This window comes from Podarcis raffonei, chromosome 9, assembly GCF_027172205.1.
Source record: "Podarcis raffonei isolate rPodRaf1 chromosome 9, rPodRaf1.pri, whole genome shotgun sequence".
NCBI classification, from domain to species: Eukaryota; Metazoa; Chordata; class Lepidosauria; order Squamata; family Lacertidae; genus Podarcis; species Podarcis raffonei.
The window spans coordinates 69,382,414-69,406,127 of record NC_070610.1 but is presented as its reverse complement, the minus strand read 5'-3'; the positions used below and the strand labels follow the sequence as shown (position 1 = coordinate 69,406,127).

At 39.1% G+C, this 23,714-nt stretch overlaps 1 protein-coding gene across 1 annotated transcript in view; it reads left to right on the top strand.

The window, feature by feature from the left end:
- The window catches only part of BMP2K (BMP2 inducible kinase), a 41,043-nt gene that overhangs the window by 14,446 nt on the left and 2,883 nt on the right, over nt 1-23,714 (top strand). The window contains exons 4-15 of the mRNA XM_053404328.1: nt 262-404; nt 1,755-1,876; nt 2,828-2,909; nt 3,647-3,779; nt 6,022-6,125; nt 7,377-7,456; nt 9,973-10,130; nt 10,770-10,951; nt 11,706-11,798; nt 14,148-14,329; nt 14,564-14,721; nt 18,614-18,727. Coding sequence (XP_053260303.1) covers nt 262-404; nt 1,755-1,876; nt 2,828-2,909; nt 3,647-3,779; nt 6,022-6,125; nt 7,377-7,456; nt 9,973-10,130; nt 10,770-10,951; nt 11,706-11,798; nt 14,148-14,329; nt 14,564-14,721; nt 18,614-18,727 — 1,551 coding nt within the window. The remainder of the gene's footprint in view (nt 1-261; nt 405-1,754; nt 1,877-2,827; nt 2,910-3,646; nt 3,780-6,021; nt 6,126-7,376; nt 7,457-9,972; nt 10,131-10,769; nt 10,952-11,705; nt 11,799-14,147; nt 14,330-14,563; nt 14,722-18,613; nt 18,728-23,714) is intronic.

Genomic DNA, 23,714 nt, shown 5'->3' with positions numbered 1-23,714 from the left:
AACTGCCCTGAGATCTTTTGATGAAAGGTGTTACATAAATTTAATAAATAAATAAAATGTCTGTTCAGAAGTAAGTCCAACTGAATTCAGTGGCGCTTATACCCAGGCAAATGAGAGTCTTAATGTGGTACTTCAACTTTTTAAAAACAGTGCTCATAGTTGGTCAGAGATTTAAAATGTTTGTGTTTTGAATAAGTAGTGTTTTCACTGTGCTAACATCCTCTTTAATGTATTATTGTAATATCTGCCTTCTTTTTGTAGCTGGGCAGGTAGTGAATCAGATGAACCAGAGATTGCAGACAGGCTTTACTGAGCCAGAAGTGCTAAGGATATTTTGTGATGCCTGTGAAGCTGTTGCTAGGCTGCATCAATGCAAAACTCCCATTGTTCATAGAGATTTGAAGGTGAGAGGAACTGAGAGGAATTCTTCTGTTCTTGAAATAAAATCTCTGTGTTTGACTCTTGTTTTATTGCATGTAACAACACTAAGTTTGCATTAGATTTAGGTACGTCTATTCCTTTTCTTTTTAAAGCTATTCACCAATTTTGAAAATCCTTGAAATAGAAGCTTATGTGGTGATACAGTAGGGATTTCTTGTTTTGAACAAGAGTCTCCAAAAGTTTAAGAACAACTTCATTGTTTTTGTAGGTTGTTTTTGAGTAACTTGAATGAAATAAGATATACTTTGGTATTACTGTAATAGCAAATTGATGTGCATTGCTTAGGAGATCATGTGCAACATCCTTAGATTTCCTTTTCTTTGGATTAGGAATGGGGATAGGGGTTGAAATTTTGCACAACTTGGGAAGAGCTCTTCACTCAAATATTTGAAGATCGCAAAGGTCCATGATGTCCCACTTGTCCGAATCCAGCTGTCCGAATCCTTTAAAGTTGAAAGAGGCAGTGCAGAGAGCCTTTTCGTGCTACTCAACTAGGAAATGGCAACTTTGTGGGAGCTGTATATCTGTACTTTTCATTCTGGCTTTAAAGGGCTAATGACCTTCAAGGCCAGGAGAAAGAGCGCTTCTGCTAGCCTTTTAAGGCCTGAGAATAGACTGCCCAAATTTTTGCAAGGGATGTGTGGGTATGGAAAAATGGCAGGAGGATGAGTGGATTATTACTTTTGGATCAGGTATGAGAAACCTGTAGCTTCCAGGTGGAGTTAGATTCCATCTCTCAGTCCCGCTCGGTATGTTCAATGTTCAGGGACAGTGGGAGTCGTTCAGCAACTTTTGGAGGACCATAAGTTATCTATCCCTTGTTTAGAGGGTATCAAACTTTGCTACACCATAAGAATAACCACCAATAATGTGTTTGTAATTGAAGGTTAGCCATTGTTGAATAATGGCATCAATCTGAACAAAACATGGCAGTGTAACATGCTGTGCTTAGCTTCTTCATTTGGTTAACACGCTTTAACAATTGGATCTAAAGCTTACATGCATTTGGCAATACTTTTTTTCCTTTAGAGCAATCTTGGGTCCCAAGATGTTGGACTACAACTCCCATCATTCCTGACTAATGGCCCTTCTCACTAGGGAAGATGGGACTTGTAGTCCAACAACATATTGGGATCCAAACTTGAGTAAGGCTGCTTTAGGGTATTTAAGCTTGGTCCTTCAGTATTGGTGCTGAAGTATGAACACTTTAAAGTGCCGCTGACCCTGCCAGATTAAGACATTAAATGAAAGGTGACTGCTTGAAAATTAGGAGTGCCTTCTATTTTATATGTGTGTGCTTTTTTCTTTCTAAGGTTGAGAACCTTTTGTTGAATGACAGTGGAAACTATGTCCTCTGTGACTTTGGCAGTGCCACTAATAAATTCCTTAATTCTCAGAAAGATGGAGTTAATGTAGTTGAAGAAGAAATTAAAAAGTAAGTTCAATTTCTTAGGGCAGCTTTTTAAACATCAGTACTCTGACAATCCTAGAATTATCTGTCTAATAACAATAGGAACACATGCATGGCAACTTCAAAGTGTCGTTCTACATATGCATAGGTATTTTAGAAGGTAAACATCATAATATGGCGAAAGATCCAGTTTACCACATGGATATATATCTACATCTGGATATGAGCTTGTATTAGTGTCTTTTAAAGCAGGATAAATACATTAATCTCTCTTTTGAGTGCTAGATGCATGATTTTCTGTTCCTTTCTCCCTTGTGTGTACTGTTATGGTAATCCTTTTCATGGTCTCTCTCCTTCCAAGGGTCAGTCCATGAATAGAGATTAGTTCAGTTCTTTGCTATTTAGAACACAAATTTGTATACGTTCTGTGATTATAGTGCCCTTTTTCGATGGTATGTTATAATTGTGGTTTGAATTCCCAGTTTCAAATTTACTGTTTAAAATCAGTACATTCAAAGAGCTATAATAACATAATTTTAAAAATTGCATTGAAGTGCCATTGGGCCTCTAAGATGCTTTTTTCCTTTTCCTTTTTGTTACTCTGTTGCAGCTTTCATTTTATTAAATAAAGAGTGAGAAAGCACTTGCCCTCTAGGCTGCAGAGGTCAGTTTAAAAATCTGATTTCAAAATGGTAAAGGCATGAAAAAGGGGCAAGTAGAAAGAAAAAGCAACCCTATTGACTTTACAAGTTCATAATTTTGTTACATTTTGAGGATACTTTCAGGATAATAACAAAAGTGCTATCATCATATGGTGATACATAAAAGAATTGTTACTCTTTGATATGTTTAGGCTTTTGCCCATATTGCTGAATTGCATTGCCCCAATCTTAGTGCAGTAATGCACAGTCTGAAAATTCAAAACAAGTCTATATTTTATTGTTCACCTTTAATTATCCAATTATATGTTCATAGGTATACTACGTTATCATACAGAGCTCCTGAAATGATTAATCTTTATGGAGGGAAACCAATTACTACCAAGGCAGATATCTGGGTAAGAAAACTGAATATTACTGTTGATGAATAGTATAGAATTTGTTGCATTTCCCCCACAAGATGTTCCTTTATTAAGCATAGTATTTAAATAAAAGCTTTATGAATAACACCGAAATGGCTTGCATATCTGAATGTTTGTTCAGTCAAATATAGGGTAAAATACATAATCTCAATTAATAAATCATTATACTTGTTACTTGTTTCTTTGTGCTGAATCATGGGGAAAAAATAGGATTCAAATTCTTGTAAAGTGCTTTAAATGAAAGCACTCCATTAGCAAATCTACTGTATATTTTGAAGTGCAACAGGTTGAGCAATTTACCATCTCTATGAAGCTTGACTGTGTGCCAGCAGCAGCAAGAAATGCTCTTAGCAAAGCTTTTTGTAATGAGTGTGCGACACTACCAAATTTCCACTTAATAAATCTGTGTAAATCTGATGCTTGATGTGCAACAATGTCACAGTATATAAATACGTTTATAAATAAACAAACAAACACAAGTGCTGAGATGATCAGATTAGCAAAAACATTTTAACAGTTTTGCTGTTCTTGCATTCATTTAGAAAACTGTGAAACACCTCTCATTAATTAGTTTGGAAGCTGTGATACTTCTATTATCACTGAAGTGTTAAGTTTTACACTTAAGTTGTTAATGGTCAAATGCTGCTTGAACAGTCTTGGTATTTGGTGATTTCCCCCAATAACTGTGTTTCACCTGCTGTTTCACTTCATAGGCTCTTGGTTGCTTGCTATATAAGCTTTGTTTCTTCACACTTCCCTTTGGTGAGAGTCAGGTTGCCATTTGTGATGGAAGCTTTACCATCCCAGACAATTCACGTTACTCCCATGGTATACATTGTTTGATAAGTAAGTAACTGAGGCAACTTTCAAATTACATTGTCTGTGAAATGCTTTAATCTTTGATGGGGTGCTAAACCAAAAGTGAATTACCTTGCTGATTGAAGGTTTCATTGCATAGAACTTTGCTGAGTACATCTGTGGAAATAATGTATGTTTGCTTTCAAGTATATGATCATACCAATATTAAGATAAAAGGACAATCCTTCCCCAGGCCTTTTTGAGTGTTTGTTTCATTTTATTTTCTGCTCAGTGCTTTGACAGCAATATACATAATACATGTTGTATACATTATTGCATAACGAAATACATATTCTAAAATGATTCAATCCAAAAGTGCCTCAACAAACACTAATCAGTATATTGGGTCAGATCTAAATTTTGCCTTCTGCAAACAAAGGCCCTTTTCATCTACGGAAACTTTTTGTGTCGGCAGAGGGTTCTCCTGATGGACAGTGAGGAGCTGGCTTTGATTATATTGCTATCCTTCTCCCAGCACCATCTCTCACACGGTTCTGGAAGGTTCTTTCCAGAAGAGGTTGAAGGGGAAATTGGTAGAAGCGTTTTTCCCTTTCCACCAGAGGCTTCTTCATGAGAAGAACTCTGTTTGGGATACTCCTGCTAATTGGAGTAATGCTAGGATCCAAGCCCCAGTGCCACAAAAACAAAATCTCAACCATAGCCTTAAAATGGAAAATATAAATTGATGAGAAAATTTAAGAAGGGAAAATAGGCCCCCTCCAAATGTTAATGCATAAAATCTGTTTTAAAAACCTAAGGTTCTAATATAATCAAAGGGATTGCCAACCCGATTTACCTAGCCAGGCACATTTAGAAAAAGTGCCATGGACACTAGTCAGAAATTGACTTTCATGGCGTAACACAACATGGCAGCTTGGGATGTGTGGCATAACATTGAATTAGACACAGCCATTGCTCTTTTCTGGTGGTACGCAGGGGTAGGCATACTCCTAAAGATTTTGTGAATCTAAGTTTGGCCTTATTGAGGGACAGTATTTGAGTATGAGTAGGAAAATGAGAGTACCCCAAACTTTTTTTTAGAAAAAAAGCACTGGATACAGCACAGTTATTGCTACTTTTCTTTGCCCATTCCAGCCTGGGACTAGCTCAGGTTTGCCATGCAGTCAGCAATGTCCTGTTGGTCTTGATTGTGGCGGTTACGCAGTAATGCAGTCTCTCACTCTCACAAACACACACACACTCATGAACACAATAATGGTGTTGCTGTCCAATAACAGAGCATTTACCGGTACAGTGGTACCTTGGGTTACAGATGCTTCAGGTTACATACGCTTCAGGTTACAGACTCCGCTAACTCAGAAATATTACCTCGGGTTAAGAACTTTGCTTCAGGATGAGAACAGAAATTGTGCTGTGGTGGTGCGGCGGCAGTTGGAGGCCCCATTAGCTAAAGTGGTGCTTCAGGTTAAGAACAGTTTCAGGTTAAGAATGGACCTCCGGAACGAATTAAGTACTTAACCCGAGGTACCACGGTACTATGAAAAATATACAAGGTGGCCACACCACACTCACACTCCAGCACACACACACACATACATACTTACTGTGCACTTACAGATCTTATACACGCATGCATCTCTTTCTCTCATACATACCAATTTGACATATACATCTCTCCTTCTCTGCCCAAGTGCACCTCTCTCTATGTTTCACATACCACATATTCATAATCTCTCTCTCCCTTTCACCTCCCCCCACCCCAAATGCATCTTCTAAGTGCATCCCTCTCTCTCACACATGAACTGCTATAGGATTTTTTCTGGGGGGCATGCGGGCAAAGTAATACACTGAAAAGGGTGATACATGCTGATTTCTCACAAAAAATGAGAAGAATGGTGTCTGTATATTTTACTTTGTATAATGCAACATGATAGAGAAGGCAATTTTTTCTAGATTGCATGGTGCCCAATTAGTTTTAGGACCTGGCAGATGAAAATAAGAGGCTCGCTGGATCTTGTTTGAGCATTGGGTTTCCCACAGTAGGCAATATATGCCTTCGGGAAGCCCACAAGCAGAATATGGACAACAGCAGCTGTTTCACGTTGTTTTACCCCCCTGCCTACCACAAAAGACTGGTTGTGCGGTACCTGTCTGTCCATAGAAGCAATGAAAGCTGCACTACAAAATCTATTTGATTCACTTTTATTCTACTTTGCTCAATCTAGGCTTCTTTCTTGCTGCTAATCTTTTAATCTGCTGTAATCTACAGGGTATATGCTTGAACCAGATCAAGAACAGAGACCTGATATCTTTCAAGTTTCTTACTTTGCCTTTAAACTTGCCAAAAAGGACTGTCCAATATCCAATATCAATGTAAGTAGATCTTACATAATGCTAATATTTTTAAGGTTAGCAAAAGGAATGGCACTAGCTTTTTGACTTTTCAAAAAAATGGGAACTCCTTCCCCCTTGTACAAAGTGGCTCTAAATTTGGTAACTTCAGATAATTTTTTCGAAACATTGCCTTCATGGTAATTCAGAAAAACACACTGTGCCTGCTTTGAAAAGTAAATGACATTAACCTATGGATTTTTTTTCATATCAAATGCAATATAAAATTGTTGGATGGTCTGGGCACTTTCTCTTTTTTGAGCTTTCCTCTTGGAGATGTCAGGAATTGTTAATTCAATCAGTTAATGCAATTGGGTTGGTTCCCCCACAAAGTGTATTTAGAATTCAAGGACATAGTAAAGCAGAATGCTGCTATAGACACAATTTAGCCTACTGCATGATGAACTCTGCAGGTGCAGCAAAGCTTTTGAATTCGTTCTACTCATTCCCACAAAAAATCCCAGTAGTCCTTTTGCTCCTAGGTGACATAGAAAGCTTCTAAAGGGAGTTGCAAAAGCCTTGGTCTTTAAGCTTAATTAAGATTCCAGACTATGGTTTGTATTTCTTGGCATACCAGTGTCAGCTTTTTACTAAGTAGATATCAAAAATATTATTTATTTATTTACTTATTATTTAGTAAATTTATATACTTCCCTTCATCCAAAGATCACAGGGCAGTGTGCAACATAAAAACACAAAACCTGTAACATCATAATAAAATGTATCACCCTTCCAAAACATTTAAAATATCATATTCATCCATAATTAAGGAATTCATTATGAAACCACCTCTAAGTTTTAAAATGGTGGCTGCAGGAAATGTAGCTTTCTCTCCCCGCCCCCACCCCCAGCGAAGCATTAATCACTCCCTGGACCCACCTCGGCATATCCCCCTGTAGGATATTCAATTCTGTCTCTCCCCACTGCATAGTTTACCGTTTTGCCTCTTCCCAACAGTAAGCTAGTATTTCAAGGCCACTGAGCATTCTCAGTTCTCACACTGTTTTGGGGTACCCTCTTGGATTTTTAAAACATTTTTTGTACTTCCACAAACCCTGGGGGTTTCTCCTTGTTCATGAATGGCAATGTGCTGGGTATAAAAGGACTGGCTGTCAGAGAATTGAGCTTGATATTGATAGATATAATTATTTGCTACTGGTGCTACATATTTTGGAACTTGCTACTTATTTTACTTTCAGAAGTCTAATAACGTGGTTAATTTATTTCCCCAAGAATTCTCCTCTCCCTTCAACTCTTCCTGAGCCCCTGACAGCTAGTGAGGCTGCTGCTAAGAAAAGCCAAATAAAAGCTCGGTGAGTATGGCAGTTTCATGCACTTCTTGCATAAAAACATTGCACCTTAAAATCTATTTTTCCTCACCTAACAAAAATTGTTTGAAAACATTTTTCCTTTTTCAGACATTGTTAAGCCTTGCTTGTTAGGTTGTCTTTTGTTCCTGTGCTGCTGTAGACTAATACCAAAATATAAAGAATAACTGAATCCAGGAGTAATCTCGAAGTATTTAAGACCAGCCGCGCACATGCATAGTCACAAATAAAGAGAGATACCTAATGTTGACTAGCAAGTATTCTTATTATATTTAGAAGAGAATATAAATACAAGCCAAATACATAAACTCACCAGAATAGTAGTGGAAAAATACTGGCTAGACTGGTGTGATTGTTGAGGTTGAATGTCATCCACAAACTTCTCAAAATTACAGGTGTATGAGGGGATCATAATAGTGGGTGGGAGTCAACTAACTTTTACACATAGTAGACACATTGAACCTAATTTAGCTCTATTCCGTGAGTCTACTCAGGGTAAAATTTAGTTGAAAATCACCCAGTGTTTCTGCTTTTCCACTGTGCTCTGTCCTCCCCAAACAGCTTGGGATCAATCTTTGCTATGGGCCAGACAGGAGGAAAAGTTGATGGTAATAATGGTGCTTCTGAAATGGGTCCCCCTAAACAACAACAACAACAAAAGATATGATTAAGTATTATCACCATCATCCATATGATTCCTGGGTTCCCACCCACAAAAAACATTTGAAACAATGGCTGCTGTAGGGCATGCAGCAAAGACAGGAAAGGATTTCCATATCCTCCCTCCTCCCCAAAATCAACTAAGGCCCTTCTCAAGCAGCTTCTCTGTTCCATGTGCATGTAGGCAATAAACTACAGCAGCAATGGGAAGATTTGCATGTTTCTTCCACACACCACATTTTCAAAAAGTGATTCAAGGAGGTACCTGCTCCACATGCCCAGCAGGCAACAAAACAAGTGACATACAGTTCCTTTGTTTCTTCCTTTACCCCACATTCTTTAAAAGCGTCTCAAATAGCTGGCCACATGACCCAGAAGCTGTACGCCGGCTCCCTCGGCCAGTAAAGCGAGATGAGCGCCACAACCCCAGAGTCAGCCACGACTGGACCTAATGGTCAGGGGTCCCTTTACTTTTATTTAAATAGCTAGTGGATCCATTGACCAGGAAATGGTTTCTGCACATGTTGCATCATAACTCTTTTTCTTGGAGGACTAGAGACATTTTTGAAACAGAAAAATGCATTTGTGGGCACTGATGGGGGCTACCAGTGCAAGTGGTGAATTGATTACTCCCACTACAAGAGAATGGAGATTGTGACAGTATGAGGTACACACACACACACACACACACACACACACTCTTCTTAATCTACTTGAACAAAATGTGCTTGCACAGGTCTACAATAGTAAAACGCACAACTTTGATCACACATTGCACAAGAAGAGTGAGAAGTTGCACAAATTCATTATATTACTGTCTCTACATCTAATGTGGAGTTTCAACAAAGAACTGCTTTCAATGACTCATTTACCTGTTCTGAGTGGAATATTGCTTTGCAGAAAGGAGAAAACTGAGATGGATCTTAAATTGCTCCTCCGTTCTCATAAGGGAGGGAGCAGTTTCTGTCCACTTCAATCCACCTCCTCCCTACACAATGTACCGCAGCATTCGGAAGGGTCTCTCAACCCTCATTGCAAATGTGTGTGTGTATGTGCGCTTGCAAGGATCTGCAGAGGGAAGGGGAAATTAATGAAAGTGAATTCCGTTTCTAGGAGGAAAGTTAGGATTCAAGTCACTGGAGTGTAGTAATTCAGTTAACACTGGTTAAGAGCTGTTTTGAATCAGCTCTTAGCCAGTTTTAACCAAATTACTAAACCATGACTGACTGAACTCTGTGAAAACTTTAGTCCAATGATAGAGTTATTGCTGAAGAAACCTTATAAATTACTTTATGTAATGATTGCAGACTGATCCAGTTTCAGAGATCTGTGAGTGCAACAGAAGTCTCAAGTCAATACTGAGCTATTGACTACCTGAAATAAGTTTGGCACTCTAGATCCCTCATGTGTTAGTTATGTATTGCAATCAAATAACTTGTGCTGGTTATGGGCTGGGTGTGCAAAGAGGAAGACAGGAGACATTAAGGAAAGTGGCAGATTGAGCAGAAGCAGAGAATGGAATGAAATGAGAGGGAATTCATTAGAGCACTTGATTTTGTGGATAGCAGTATTTTCATACTTGAGTGTACACTTGTTAGTTAAATTTACTGAATACACACCATAAATATGTGCTGAATGGCACATGGAAGAATGCTGAATCAAGCTGTTGCTTCCTGGAAAGGAAAATATTTTTCAAGACCCTTCTTGTGGTAATTGCGCACATTGAGAGAATATATGGAAAGTTATTTTTGTATAAATGACAGTGCAGAAGATATGCTTCTAATCTTAACTATACCCTTCTTTTTGAAGTTCAGAAATTTCTAGAATCTCTTTCATTCTAGAATAACAGATGCCATTGGACCAACAGAAACCTCAATAGCACCACGACAAAGACCAAAGGCCAATACAAGCACTGCCACTTCTAGTGTACTAACAATTCAGAGCTCAGCAACACCAGTCAAAGTGCCAGTCCCTAGTGATTTCAACAATGGACAAAAAGGTAACTCTTCAAACTAATGGAGTGGATTTGAGTGAAAAGCATTATTAAGTTTGGAGATTAGATAGCACCTTTTTGCAAAGCCTTTGTGAATCCTTTTGACAACTATTTTGTTTTGATTCCTGTATATCTACAACTATGAGTTCCTCCTTTGCTTAATTGCCCAGTTGCATCATGGTATGAGAAGAGTTGCTACACAAAGTTGTGGTGACATACTGCTTTGGAAAACTCAGTGCATGGTCCTTTTGACAGGCAGCCTTTTCATTCATGAAAATGAACACTGGGATTGATGCACCTTTTTAAGGAGATATGTTAAATTGCAAATAGTTGTATTTGCATATTGTTGTGGTGCTGAAATTTCAGCTTAACAAGGCCAGAATCACTGGAGACTTAACTCCAGAGTTACAGCTGAGATTTGTCCCTATGAGACAGATTCATGGGCGGGGTGTGTGTGCCTTAAATGTCTTAACTAAAGAAGTACTTGCAAAGCATTCTGTAGAGGAATAAAGTACAAAGTTAATGGGTTTCTGTGGTGGTTTTATCTTGGAATAGAGAAGTTAAATGTGTAATTTACTAGGAAGCTTTCCATGTTCAGACTTTAAAAATGCATTGAACAGATAATGTGCATTGAAAATATCCTAGGAGCCTCAAAATCTGGAAATAGCCAAGAGAGTATGTTGTCCCAGGGAACTAATCAGGCCCCACAGCAAAATAGAGTACTGCAACAACTACAGCAAGGTGACTGGAGGCTACAGCAGTTGCATCATCACCACCACCAGCAGCAGCAGCAACAACAATTGATTCAGGATGCATACATGCATCAGGTACCAATGTGTTTTGGCTGTAGTACAAACCAGTTTTCAGGTTTGCCTCTTCTGTTATCAGTACAACTTTATAAATATAACTTGCTAACATTCAGTTGATGGTTGTGCTCACTTTGCCCTTGGAGAAGAATTTCCTGCCCATGTCAGACTAGTTACTTTGGGCGTTCAACTTCATTTGAGAGCCAGTGTGGTGTAGTGGTTAAGAGCGGTAGTCTCGTAATCTGGGGAACCGGGTTCGCGTCTCCGCTCCTCCACATGCAGCTGCTGGGTGACCTTGGGCCAGTCACACTTCTTTGAAGTCTCTCAGCCCCACTCACCTCACAGAGTGTTTGTTGTGGGGGAGGAAGGGTAAGGAGAATGTTAGCCACTTTGAGACTCCTTAAAGGGAGTGAAAGGTGGGATATCAAATCCAAACTCTAGCTTGGTTAGATTACATTTCTGGAGCTATTTGTTCTGCAAGTACCCTTCTATCATACATTCTCTGCTTATGGCATGCTGATTTGGTTTATACTGGACACTTGGTGGGAAGAGAGTGAGGATAAGAAGTTGGAACAGTATGGTCCAGCTCTTATTTTGGAACAAAAGTTGACTTGTCTGACTTTTTCCTCTCTTACATAAAATTAAGCATTTACAGTAAAAATACTAAGTGCAGCTTCTCAAAGTGCTGCACATGCCCCAAGGACAATTATTTGTGTAAAATCACTTGATCAGCTGGTATTCATGACTGATAAGAATTTGTCCCTTTCTAAAACAGTATCAACAAGCAATGCAACAGCACATGATTCAACAGCAGCTTTTGATGCGCTCTGCTTACCAGCAGCAACCTTCCCCTTCCTATCCAGCCATGGTAAGTTAACCTTTGAATACAAAATTCTGTTTACTTTGATTACTGATAAATATTACTACACAGATAAAGAAGGGTAATAATTAGCCACTTAAAAATTGAGTGCCTTAAATAGCATGACTCTGTTGATGGCATATTTTCTTAACTAAAGTCGCTGCTTTTTACAGAAACTGAAGGGAAAAGGAGGTATTTCTTACTCTACAACAGCAAAAACTAGCTCTCACTCCAGTGGTTCTTAACTTGTGCGCTGGTACCATTCAGTCTCACTTATTGCCTCTGTACCATTGACTTACAAATAACTTGGTAATTGTGTGGTACAGACATGGTACAAACCAGGCACAGACATTGTAGGTAACAAGGGTATTGGTTTGTTTGTTTGTTTGTTACAAGATTATTAAATGGTACTGCATCTTTAAATGAGTATAGGATTTGTTAATGTTACTGGTATTTTAAATACCAACAGTTTATATTCAACTAAGATAGCTTTCAAGAAATAGCTAGCCTGTTTAGCCAAATTGTCCTTTTATTCTTTTCACCCCAGTTAAACTCACCAATACTTTAATGGAGGACTCCACTAGAAGTCTGTTTTTCTATCCCTTAGCTTTGTCTTTTTGTATTGTCCTGGGAATCTTCCCTGTAGTACTCCTACTAGTAACCAGAGTCCAGCTTTTTAGGCTGCTTCCCACTTCTTCCCTCAACACTGCAAACTGGCGTGGAATCTACACACATTTAAAAACCGTTCTGAAAATGCTTTTTAAAAAAGTGTTTTAAAAATACATGGAATTTTCCATAAGGCTCATCATTGCCATCTAGTGTCACATTGTATATTGCACTTAAAACGTTTTATTTGCAGCTGTATAGCTGAGTCCAGGTTCTCCATTCGTCTCTTCAGCCTAAGCCAGGTGATTTCAGCTATCTCTAGCAAGTCTTCAGCCACTAATCCACTCTACCTACCCTTTGGGTTCTCTTTCTTTCCCAGTCTTCTTCCTCTGCTGTCGTCTTCTGGCTGATTCCACAAACACCAACCACCAGCAACTACAACTAGCCGGCTTCTTTTAACTGCTGGCCAGCCTCTAGCCATATATACCCTCTAGTCCAGCCCCAGCCCCAGCCAAGCACAGCTGAAAATTCTGAATCTGCACCTACCCACCAATCAAAATTGCATACTACCTATCCTTCTTTTGCACGCTGAGAGTTCTAACCCACAGCTGTAAATTAAGATCAGTTCATCTTTGCACCTTAGATACATTACAGTATACATGTCTGAACACATTACACAGTACTTGTTAAAACATAATTCAAAGTAACAGGTTTTCTTCACTGAAACATTGGTGCTTACTGCAGCAAAGCAGTGAATGGTGTATAGTACAGATAACATATTTATTGTTACTGGAGGATCTTCTGTGTTACATTTTATTTTTCCTGTATTTTTTTTGCTTATGAAACAACAGGCATCTATCAACAAAATGCATGCCTTATGAAATGTTTTAACTATGGAAGCAAGAGTTTGATTTCAGGAAAATTGAATAAATCAAAGATTTTTAAAATCTTGAGTAAAACACTCACTTATTTATTTGAGTCCATTTCCTTGCATAAGACTGTACCGTAGAAATAATACCATTAATTTTAGTGCTTCCAAAATGGACTTGATAGCTATAGTATATAGTTACTTAAGTGAAGAACAAATTCCCCTTGTGTTGAATACTGGGATATAAGTATTCTTGCCCATATTCACAAACAAACAAAACCATTTTGGCCATGTTGCCTCAATCTCACGATGAATTGAAATATTTTACTGTGCTTACACCATGTGAAAGTAAAGTCATATTTCATGTTTAGCATAATATAAAATCAAATGGATGTCAGATGCTTGGTTAGTTATGTCACACTTGTCAACTGATCTCACTCTTCCAAGTAATTCATTTTAATTTAATCGAGGGACCTAGGGAGCAATCCTATGTTTCGTTGGAGAAGTGCTCTAGGCTGTTGTGGAGCTACCTCTTCAGTCATAGGAGTCTGTGGTTGAGGTCCACCATGATGGTCTGAGGCCCTCCCTGAGGGATGAGGTAGGCAGAAATGTCAGCCATACTGCCCACACCTTCTGCTCTGGCTGCTGCAATCCTGGTGTGGTTTAGAAAGTGGCAGTTCCTCCACCACAGACTCCCCACCTCTAACCTCAGTAGAATGGCTCTATTGATCCCATTGTTTGGTATCAGTAATGGTAAGTACATCAGTAATGGTAAGTACATCAATTTAGCTTTGATAAATGTTTCTGCACACAATGAAATATAATTGTTTGTTGAAGGTACCATGATTTTCGGAAGGTTCACATTTTCTTCCTCTTTCTTTGAGGTGCAGCAGTACCAACAAGCTCTCCTACATCAACAAGCCCTTGTGAAGCAGTTGCAACCTCCGAAACATTCTCCTGAATTTCTTGCCTCTCCTCAGGAGTTTTCACCAGCCTTAATACCCCATTCTAAATCCTTTCCAACTCATGTTGGTGCAGCGTTGGACACACCTTATACTACAAACAGGCAAGCCCCCTCAGTTGATGTTTGTAACGAGTACAAAGACGGGCTGTATGATAGCCCTCCCCAATCTGATTCTTAGAATGCTGCTCTGATTTCTGTGGGACACCTTAATTGTTCATTATAGAATAAGCATTACAGAATAAAATACCTTTTCCTCACAATTACAAAAGTGATTCATTTGATGTATTTTAAATTCTATTATCACCACAAGTAATTCTCTCAAATCAATTTTTACAGGTCATCTGCCGCTGATGCTGAGTCTGTTTCCAGCTATCCAAAACAGAATGTCAGTAACCCTCCTGATATGTCTGGCTGGAACCCGTTCGGAGAAGACAATTTTTCCAAGCTAACAGAGGAGGAGCTGTTGGACAGGGAATTTGACCTTCTGAGATCAAGTAAGGGACGCTTGAAGGCTTATTTCGCTTCACAGTAAATAAGAGCTCTTTAGGTTCAACCGGCAGTGCCAAAGACTGTTCTGTTCCAGGGTCACACAGTCTTGTTGTAGAAAACATTCTGAGCGTTTCAGGACAGAACTAGGCCCGCTGTGTGTCTTGTCCTTCTGTCACAAAAATGTGTGCAATAGAAATTAATTGTTTAGCATTTGTATTAATACAAAGAATGTTAAGGTCATCTCTTGAATACTTACTTTTCTTGAGTGTGAAATTCAAAAACGGAAAATAATGGGATGTACAACAATGCAGAACACCAGTCAGCTGCTTGCATTGCTTCACTTCGCAGTTGTTCCCTTGCACACTAGAACAGAAGATTTTTGTCAGTCTGGAATGCTTTTTGAAAATGACTGAAAGAGGGGAAATGACCTAGTACATTATGTTAATGTTTTGTAATGTCTTTTGAGTGGCTTAATGTAAGGGCTGCTTTATTGTTTGGACACAATAGTTGAATAAACTCTCTTAAAAGTCAAAAAGCTAACGTGTTTACTTGCAATCACTTGCACCTCTGCTTGTTTTCTTCATACATAATTTTCACAGAAATGAGTTATGGAGAAGGTATAAGGTACAGGGCAGGATAGAGATTCTGAATTTTGCAGAAAGCAAATCACTCCACATGTAAATGACACTTACGGTATATGAAATCGGTGATGCATTCTGGTGTCCTCAGTTTGAAAGTAACACTAGTTTAAAAGACTTGTAATTCAGTCATAAAGTCATGGTTTATTCTGAGCACAAGCCTTGAGGATCCCTTGCAATTTATTAGGGAAGGGAATTATTTGGGCTGGGGAGGGGGAAAAGGTTTTATATTTTGATTTTGTTCTGTGAACCACCCTGAGACCTCCAGGTATAGGGTGGTATATAAATTCAATAATAATAATAATAATAATAATAATAATAATAATAATAATAATAATAATAAAATAAATAATAAGTCATTTTGTAGCATGCAGACAAAGAAATGTTGATTTTTCTGCTATGTTAGTATTTTCTAATGTTTTTTCACATAAATTAAAGCATTAAAAAGTCAGAAAGGCATTTTCACATAATATTTGGAGCCAGAGGAAATGAAGTTTCCAGTCCTCAGTGCAACCATTCTGTGGGCAGTAGTTTTGAAAATCAGGCTTATTTTGGTAGGCATATTAAAAATATGATTGGGAATCTTTCACATTTGCATTGAAAGTCTGCGGATAAGCTGAGTAGAGCTGATCCTTTCAATGTCTCAATAGTGAGTTTGAAGACTTGGCCATTCTCAACTGTCAGTTGCCTCATTTTGCCATATTGTGCTTGACATCCTGATTACGTTTTGACACCTGACGTTGCCATATATTCTTTCCTACGTAACTAAAGTATACTAAAGAAGAAAGTATAGAAGACTTGGCAGTCCTCGGCTTTGCAAGAATGTTCTTTATTTAGCTGAACCATTACTGGATCAAAAAAGAAGTGAACAAATCATATATTCACAGTGTTTTCTATTGCATGCTGAGAATTTTTGTCTTGTAGAACTGGAAGGCTGTGTGAGTGAGAGGCTTTCGAGTGTCCTTTGGAGTTGTTAGATGAACAGCATGTCCAAACCCCGAGTACTAATGAAATTAACATTTACACTGTGGGAGAAAACTGCAACAAAAGTGTAGTACTGATTTGTATGTATCAGATAAAATGTCACAAGTTTCCTTGTTTCTGATGAACTACCATTATATCTGGAATTGTAGTTTCCCCACTAAATTAATAGAAGATTCTAATTATTGTTTATGCCGTAATAACTTTTGTATGATTCACTGTTAGTAGTTGTTTTGGATCCTGATCAATAAACAGAATGTTATTTAAAGTGGAGCTGCTAGAACTACTTCAGCATTTTTGCTGCACTGTATGTACTCAATAATACAGTCTAAATGAGCTAGGTAACGGTGTGGAAGTGAGACAAATAAGGATCAGTGTTGGCAAATTGGGAAAAAACCCTCCAGTTTCTGTTTTGCCCTCTAGTTTTAGTGATCTGAGAGCAAGAAGGATACATTTTAATTGTGGTTTTGACTAGTGTACACAATTATTTAACACTACAACAAATACTGTTCCTCATAGTGTGAAGAAGTCACGCATAATAGCCTTGAAATATACATTACTTAAATATTTCTTCATGAACTTTCTGTATTTAGTCTGTCCTCCCCACCCCTTTTTGGTGGTCACTTGAATCAGGTCTAAGACAACACACCAATCTTCCACCGTGGCTTTTTTAGTGTTTGCATAGAACATGAACCTTTATAAAAGCCTCAGTTGGCCAAATTACTTTTATATAATTAGCAACGCAGCATAATAAGCTGACTGAATGTTTCAATCAATCCTGTTTGTAAGTTGCGCTTATGTATTCCGAGAATGAGAATTAGTTATGCTCTTCATAAAGCATTTTGATATGTATGTAGAAGAGAAACTGTCCTGTATCAAAAATCGGTTGGCTGTTGAGTTTCTTTCTCTTGTAAAAGAAGGAATATAAAACTTAAGGAAATTTAAGCACCTTTTTATTTTGCCAAAACATGGCTTTGCTGTCCACATAGTTAAATAATTGCTTAAGGAATATTTTTCATTCACTGTGTTTTTTTAAAAAGGTTGAACATACAACCTTACCTGTATTGTCCCTTACAATGTTACAATTCTAATTAAAAATATTTACATTTTGTTGTCTTCGTTCATCACTACATGACCTTGGCTCTGTGAATAGTCAACATCTATATTTCATTCAGCAAATAGTAAAGATTTCTAGACAATTGGGGCATGTACAAGGAAAAGTGCACTTGCTCTAAGGTTGCTTTTTCAATTTTTATACTGTTGTTTAATTATTTTAATGTGACAATTTTGATGCGAGTAGCTGAAACTGTCTTTAATGACTATGGCTTGAACTCAGATTTGCTTGCATAGGTGGCAGTTTCCCTTTCTGTCCCCCATTATGTATCCTTCTGAAAAGTAGCCTCTGTGGGTTTGGGGGATCCTTCAGAAGAACATGGGATGGGACCTGACAGACTGCAGTGTGCAATTTGTCAAAATTGGGAAAAGGTGCTCAGAAGTGGCATGGGGGTGGGCCCTGGAGGTGTGGTGTAGGGGAGGGAGCAGGAAATGCCACAGTGTGAACTACTCTACTTCTGCAAGTCTGGTTTCAAACCAATATGATCTGAATCAGAATTGGAAACTTGTTTACAATGCTAAGGCGCTTTTTTCGAATTGCTAATTACGGATTTTTTTCAGAGGGATATTTGAAAAATACATGGGCTGGAATCTAAACACTGACTTGGGTATGCTCAAACACTTGCACGTTTCTTATAGTTTACATTGAACAGCAGACTAGAACTAAGAGAAGAGCTGCAGCAACAAAATGGCAAATCCTCTGATTCAAGGAAAAGTACAGAATTTTAACCTCACAGACTTTTCAGCAATTTTGATTGTTCTTCTTTTCTTTTCTTTGCTAAATGTCTGTTGGTTCTCTGCGGGCTGCTCCATATTTGTGTGATGGAAAACTTGCTGGAAGTGGTGGTGCAACTTGCTATTTCACCTCACTAGCTCGGTTGCAGGAAGTTGATAAGGCTTGAATCAGTCATTGTTTTTATAAGACCTGTTGTTTTTTTAATAGTGTGGCCTACCATGAGGTCAGGGCTACCCATATTACTATTTTAGGAATTTATGGACAATTCCCCTTCTATTTCTGTGGGGCTTTCAATAAGAGTCTTGGGATGTTGTGCCCATGAATTTTTTCAAGAGCTGGTAATAAGATACATCTGTTTATTTTCAGCTGGCGTAAAAACTGCCATTTTTATTTTACTTTTTTGTTCTGTTTTCGTTTTTATCCTTGCAGATAGGCTCGTGGAGAGGAGAACTTCCTCAGATAAGAATGTGGAGCCACATTCTGTTCCACAGAACCATCCTCCAGAAGATCCCTTTGGTTCTGTACCTTTCATTTCTCACCCAGGCAAGTTACATACTGTAACATCACTGCTTTTCATTTAAATATACCTTGATAGTGCATTAGGTTCGTTCTTGAAATCAATACTTGCTTCAGTATCTTTCCTATTCCTGCTGCTTATCTAACCCAGAACATGCCTAATAACTAACACCAGATACTGAATTTTAGAAGACTTTCCCCCGCTATTAAACTTACTGGAATGTTCATTGCAGTGTTAATCCTTGCAGTATTTCTGTATTCTCATATTTCTACTGCATATTTACGATATTCAACAGCTGATCAACTGCACAAGCTCTGGGCTGGTCACCTGCCTTACATAATTCAGAAATGTGTTTTAAAATGTCTCAGCATATTGGGAAGATCCTATTAAGTGATACACATGCCGTTCACAGTTAGTTGAAACTTGCTGGACTCTTGCCCTTATTTCGATACTTAATTGGAGTCCAGATATAAAGATTCATCAATGCCTACTGAACCCTAGGTGCAGAGACTTTCATGTATCCAAATAGATTTTTGGGGTTTTTAGGGAGGTGGCAAAATCACCCTTAGCTGTGCCAGTCTTCCTATCTAGGACGAACCTTTCTTTTCTGTGTTTTGCTAGAATTTAGTTGCATTTCACTTACCGTATTTTTCCCTCTATTACACGCAGATTTTTTCTCCTAAAAAGTAAGGGGAAATGTCTGTGCGTGTTATTGAGCGAATGTGTGGTCCCTGGAGCTGACAAGCGCGAGTGAAGGCAAAAATCAGGCAAATATCAAATCGTCCGGAGAAGGGAGGAAAGGAGGAAGCGGCTGCTTTCCTGCATTCTGCCTCAGGGTCTTACTGCCCACCCGCTTCTGTTTCCTTACTGTGTTTGCTCAAACGGAACAAAGAGCAGAGAAAACCCCTCCCCTCCAGGCAAGCAGAGTGCAAAGCAGAGCGTCCTTCCTTCTAATTCCTCTCCGTGCATCTGGGACTCGAAGGCAACATGCAGGTTGGGGGGGGGGAGAGAGAGAGAGAGCTGGCTGGCTTGTGGGGGGGGGGACTTTTGCCTTCCTTTCCTCCCTCCGGTAAAACCCCTCTCCTGCATTCTTAGCCAGCTGCTTCTCTGCACACCCCTCTCCTTGTCGCTTCTATGTTTTTCCTTCCCTCCCTACTTAAAACGTGGTTCCAATCACGGATCCACATGGATCCTTAGGATCTTTGCATTGAGTCACCCCAAATTCACCATCAGATCACATAGCAATGATCTGATGCAAAAACAGGGCTGCAATGGTGCAAAAACATGGTTACAAAGCACGGATCCACATGGATCCTCAGGATCTTTGCATTGGGTCACCCCAAATTCACCATCAGATCACATAGCATGTCCATGGCTACAGCCTGCACCAAAAAAATCACGCACCCACTGTTGCCTGGGGCTGCAATGGTGCAAAAACGTGGTTACAAAGCACGGATCCACATGGATCCTCAGGATCTTTGCATTGGGTCATCCCAAATTCACCATCAGATCACATAGCATGTCCATGGCTACAGCCTGCACCAAAAAAATCACGCACCCACTGTTGCCTGGGGCTGCAATGGTACAAAAACGTGGTTACAAAGCATGGATCCACATGGATCCTCAGGATCTTTGCATTGGGTCACCCCAAATTCACCATCAGATCACATAGCATGTCCATGGCTACAGCCTGCACCAAAAAAATCACGCACCCACTGTTGCCTGGGGCTGCAATGGTGCAAAAACGTGGTTACAAAGCATGGATCCACATGGATCCTCAGGATCTTTGCATTGGGCTACCCCAAACTCACCGTCAAATCACATGTCTGTGGCCGCAGCATGAAGCACAAAAATGATACATCCACTGTTTCATTCAGAATTTTTTTTTCTTGTTTTCCTCCTCTAAAAACTATGTGCGTGTTATGGTCAGGTGCGTGTTATCGAGCGAAAAATACGGTAAATTTAGTTTTATCTCTTAACTGGTTGAGGTTTGTTGGGTGACAACTGTTGGTCACACTCAACTGAAAAGAACTTAAGTGGTTTTAAGTCCATTGAGTATGTCTTGGATGTCACCCTTTTGATTTGTTTCTGTATCACAAAATCTCAATTAAAATCAAACCAACATAACAAACTCAAAGCAAAGTACATTGAGAAGTACCAAATGAGTCACCTGACACTGATGGGTCATCAATGCCTTGTTCCATTTTGTCCTGGTTCTTCCTGGATTCTTAAGCTGTTATATCACTATCCCACCAAACGCTAAAAACCTTCCTGAAGGGCTGTCTTCAGATGTCTTCTAAAAGTCATATAGTTTTATCTGTTTGACATCTGATGTGAGGGCATTCCACAGGGTGGGTGCCATTACCGAGAAGGCCCTCTCCCTGGTTCCCAGTAACTTCACATCTCGCAGTGGGGGAACTGCCAGAAGGCCCTTAGAGCTGGACCTCAGTGTCCAGGCTGAAGGATGGGGGTGGAAACACTCCTTCAGGTGTACAGGGCTGAAGCCATATAGGGCTTTAAAGGTCAGCACCAACACTTTGAATTGTACTTCGAAACCTACAGGGAGCCAGTGTAGATCCTTTAGGACTGGTGCTATATGGTCCCAGTTGCCGCTCAAAGGTAGCCCCACATAGAATGCATTGCAGTAGTCCAAGCGGAAGATAACCAGAGCATGCACCACTCTGACGAGACAGTGTGCAGGCAGGCAAGTAGGGTTCCAGCTGGCATACTAGATGGAGCTGGTAGATAGCTGCCCTTGACACAGAATTAACCTGTGCCTCCGTGGACAGCTGTGAGTCCAAAATGACCCCTAGGATGTGCTCCTGGACCTTCAGGGGCACAGTTACCCCATTCAGGACCAGGCAGTCCCCCACACCTGCCTGCCCCCTGTCCCCCAGAAACAATACTTCTGACTTGTCAGGATTCAACAAAAGACAATTATTGAGGCATGTGTTTAGAGCCACCCTCTAGCCTCAGTTTGTAAAATTTAAATTACAATAATGGAATCAAGACAAGAAAATTCTCACTGTTTCAGATGACTATAAATTCAGTTTGACTTTTGCTAGTTCCTTATCACTGAAAGAAACAATTTTCTCAGTTTCTCCTTGATCACTTTCATCATCAATGAATAGAATACAAGAGACTTCCATATTATAGACAAGTTTAAAGTCCAGCTGTGTATTTGATAAAGACATACAGAAACATACATAATTTCCAGGTTTCGTCTGTCCCTCAAAATAAAGAGCAGTAAGCAGCCCCTAAATCTGTCTGTGTTTGTCATCTGCCTCTCTGCCTGTTGCCAAAAAACAGTGCAGATTTAGTTGATGTGTCTCAGTAATCCTTGGTGCTGACATGTGGCAAATTGTTGTGAAATGATGATGGCAGTATGTTACCAATTCAGAAGGAGATTTAAAATGGTTATGCCTCTGCTTTCTCACAGTCCCTGAAATGATGAACTAGCAGAAGGCATGTAATTACTCCAGTTGTTACAAGCCATTCATCCTCTTATAATCGGATGTCTAGAAAAAGAACATCAGAACAGAAATATTCCTTGAAGATTGGGATCTTATGATTAGATGTTCTACCTGCATTGAATTTGAAGGAAGAACAATAGCCTTATACAAGAGGCAAACCTGATTAGAAGAGATGTAATCTGCACAATACATTACAAGCAGATGTTATGCCACAAAGTTCTTCAGCTCTTCATAAATTTAGATTTGAAATGTTCGTTGCAACAGTTTGGAGATTACTTCAAATCTTTTTCTACATGTTGATCTTAAAGCGCCATATTACAACATTATCATGGCATTAATTTAAAAGTGAACTTGACATTTTCCTCCTCTTGAGCATTTGCCCAAATGTAACAATGTTAAATGAAATATGGATTTGTTTGGTCTGAGCTGAATTGATTTTGAAATAGGTTAGTGCCTCTTGTGTGCGGAAACATTTTAAAAATAGCATTCTGTGAGAGAAGTAGTGCTGAATTACTTACTAGGACTCTGACTTGGGCCTAGGATAATTTTGAATGTGGTGCTCCTATAAAGATAAATTAGAAATCTGTGTTCATAGAATCATAGAATTGTAGAGTTGGAATGGACCATGAGGGTAATAAAGTCTAACCCCTGCAATGCAGGAACCTTTGCCCAACATGAGGCTCGAACCCACAACCCTGAGATTGAGAGTCTCATGCTTTACCGGCTGAGCTATCCCAGCTTCAAAGAAAATAAGATGGGCCTTTTAAGGTATGCAGAAGAATAGAAGCACCTACAAAGCTCTACATGAGCTCTTGGTTCAGATCTCATATCAACAAAGAACTTACTACATCTTAAAAATTGTCTGCCCTAAGGGAGGAAGAAATAGTTTTCTGTTTTCCACATGTGAATAAAAGAATGCTCGTGCTGATAGCCATTTGAAAATTGGTATTCCAACAACAAGGTTGTGTTATACTCATGTGGAAAGATTAAGCTTTTTAATCTTACAAAATTGCATCCATGTAAACAAGTACAGTATCCACGCAAATGTTGAAAATGGCGGGATTTAGATGGCATGGACATCTACATTTCTGTTATTACAGCTATTCCTTTGGGAAATCTACATCAAGAGATGAAATCTACATTTTAATTTGACTTAGAAGAACCTGACACTGGGAGTAAACCTGAAATAGCCTGAAGATCTAATCACCTGATCTTTCTACTCATTCCTATTTTTTCTTAAAATGCATGTGCAGATTTATTTTGAATTATTTTCATGAGACTGTAGCGAGCGAAGGTTCTTGAATATTGAGATCAGAGTGCAGGTTCTCCCCCCACCCCCCAAAAAATATTCCTTGGGTACTAAGCAGTTAAGAATGGAGTGCCCATGCTCTGCAAGTATAGGATAGTTTCCCAGGGCCATTAGATTTCCCACTATTGGAGGGATAACAACTAGCTATCATCTAATGGGCTGTTGCCTTGATTCAGAAGAGCAGGTATTTACTTAGGTATTTTTTGCATGTCCTAGGGTGGTTGAAATGGG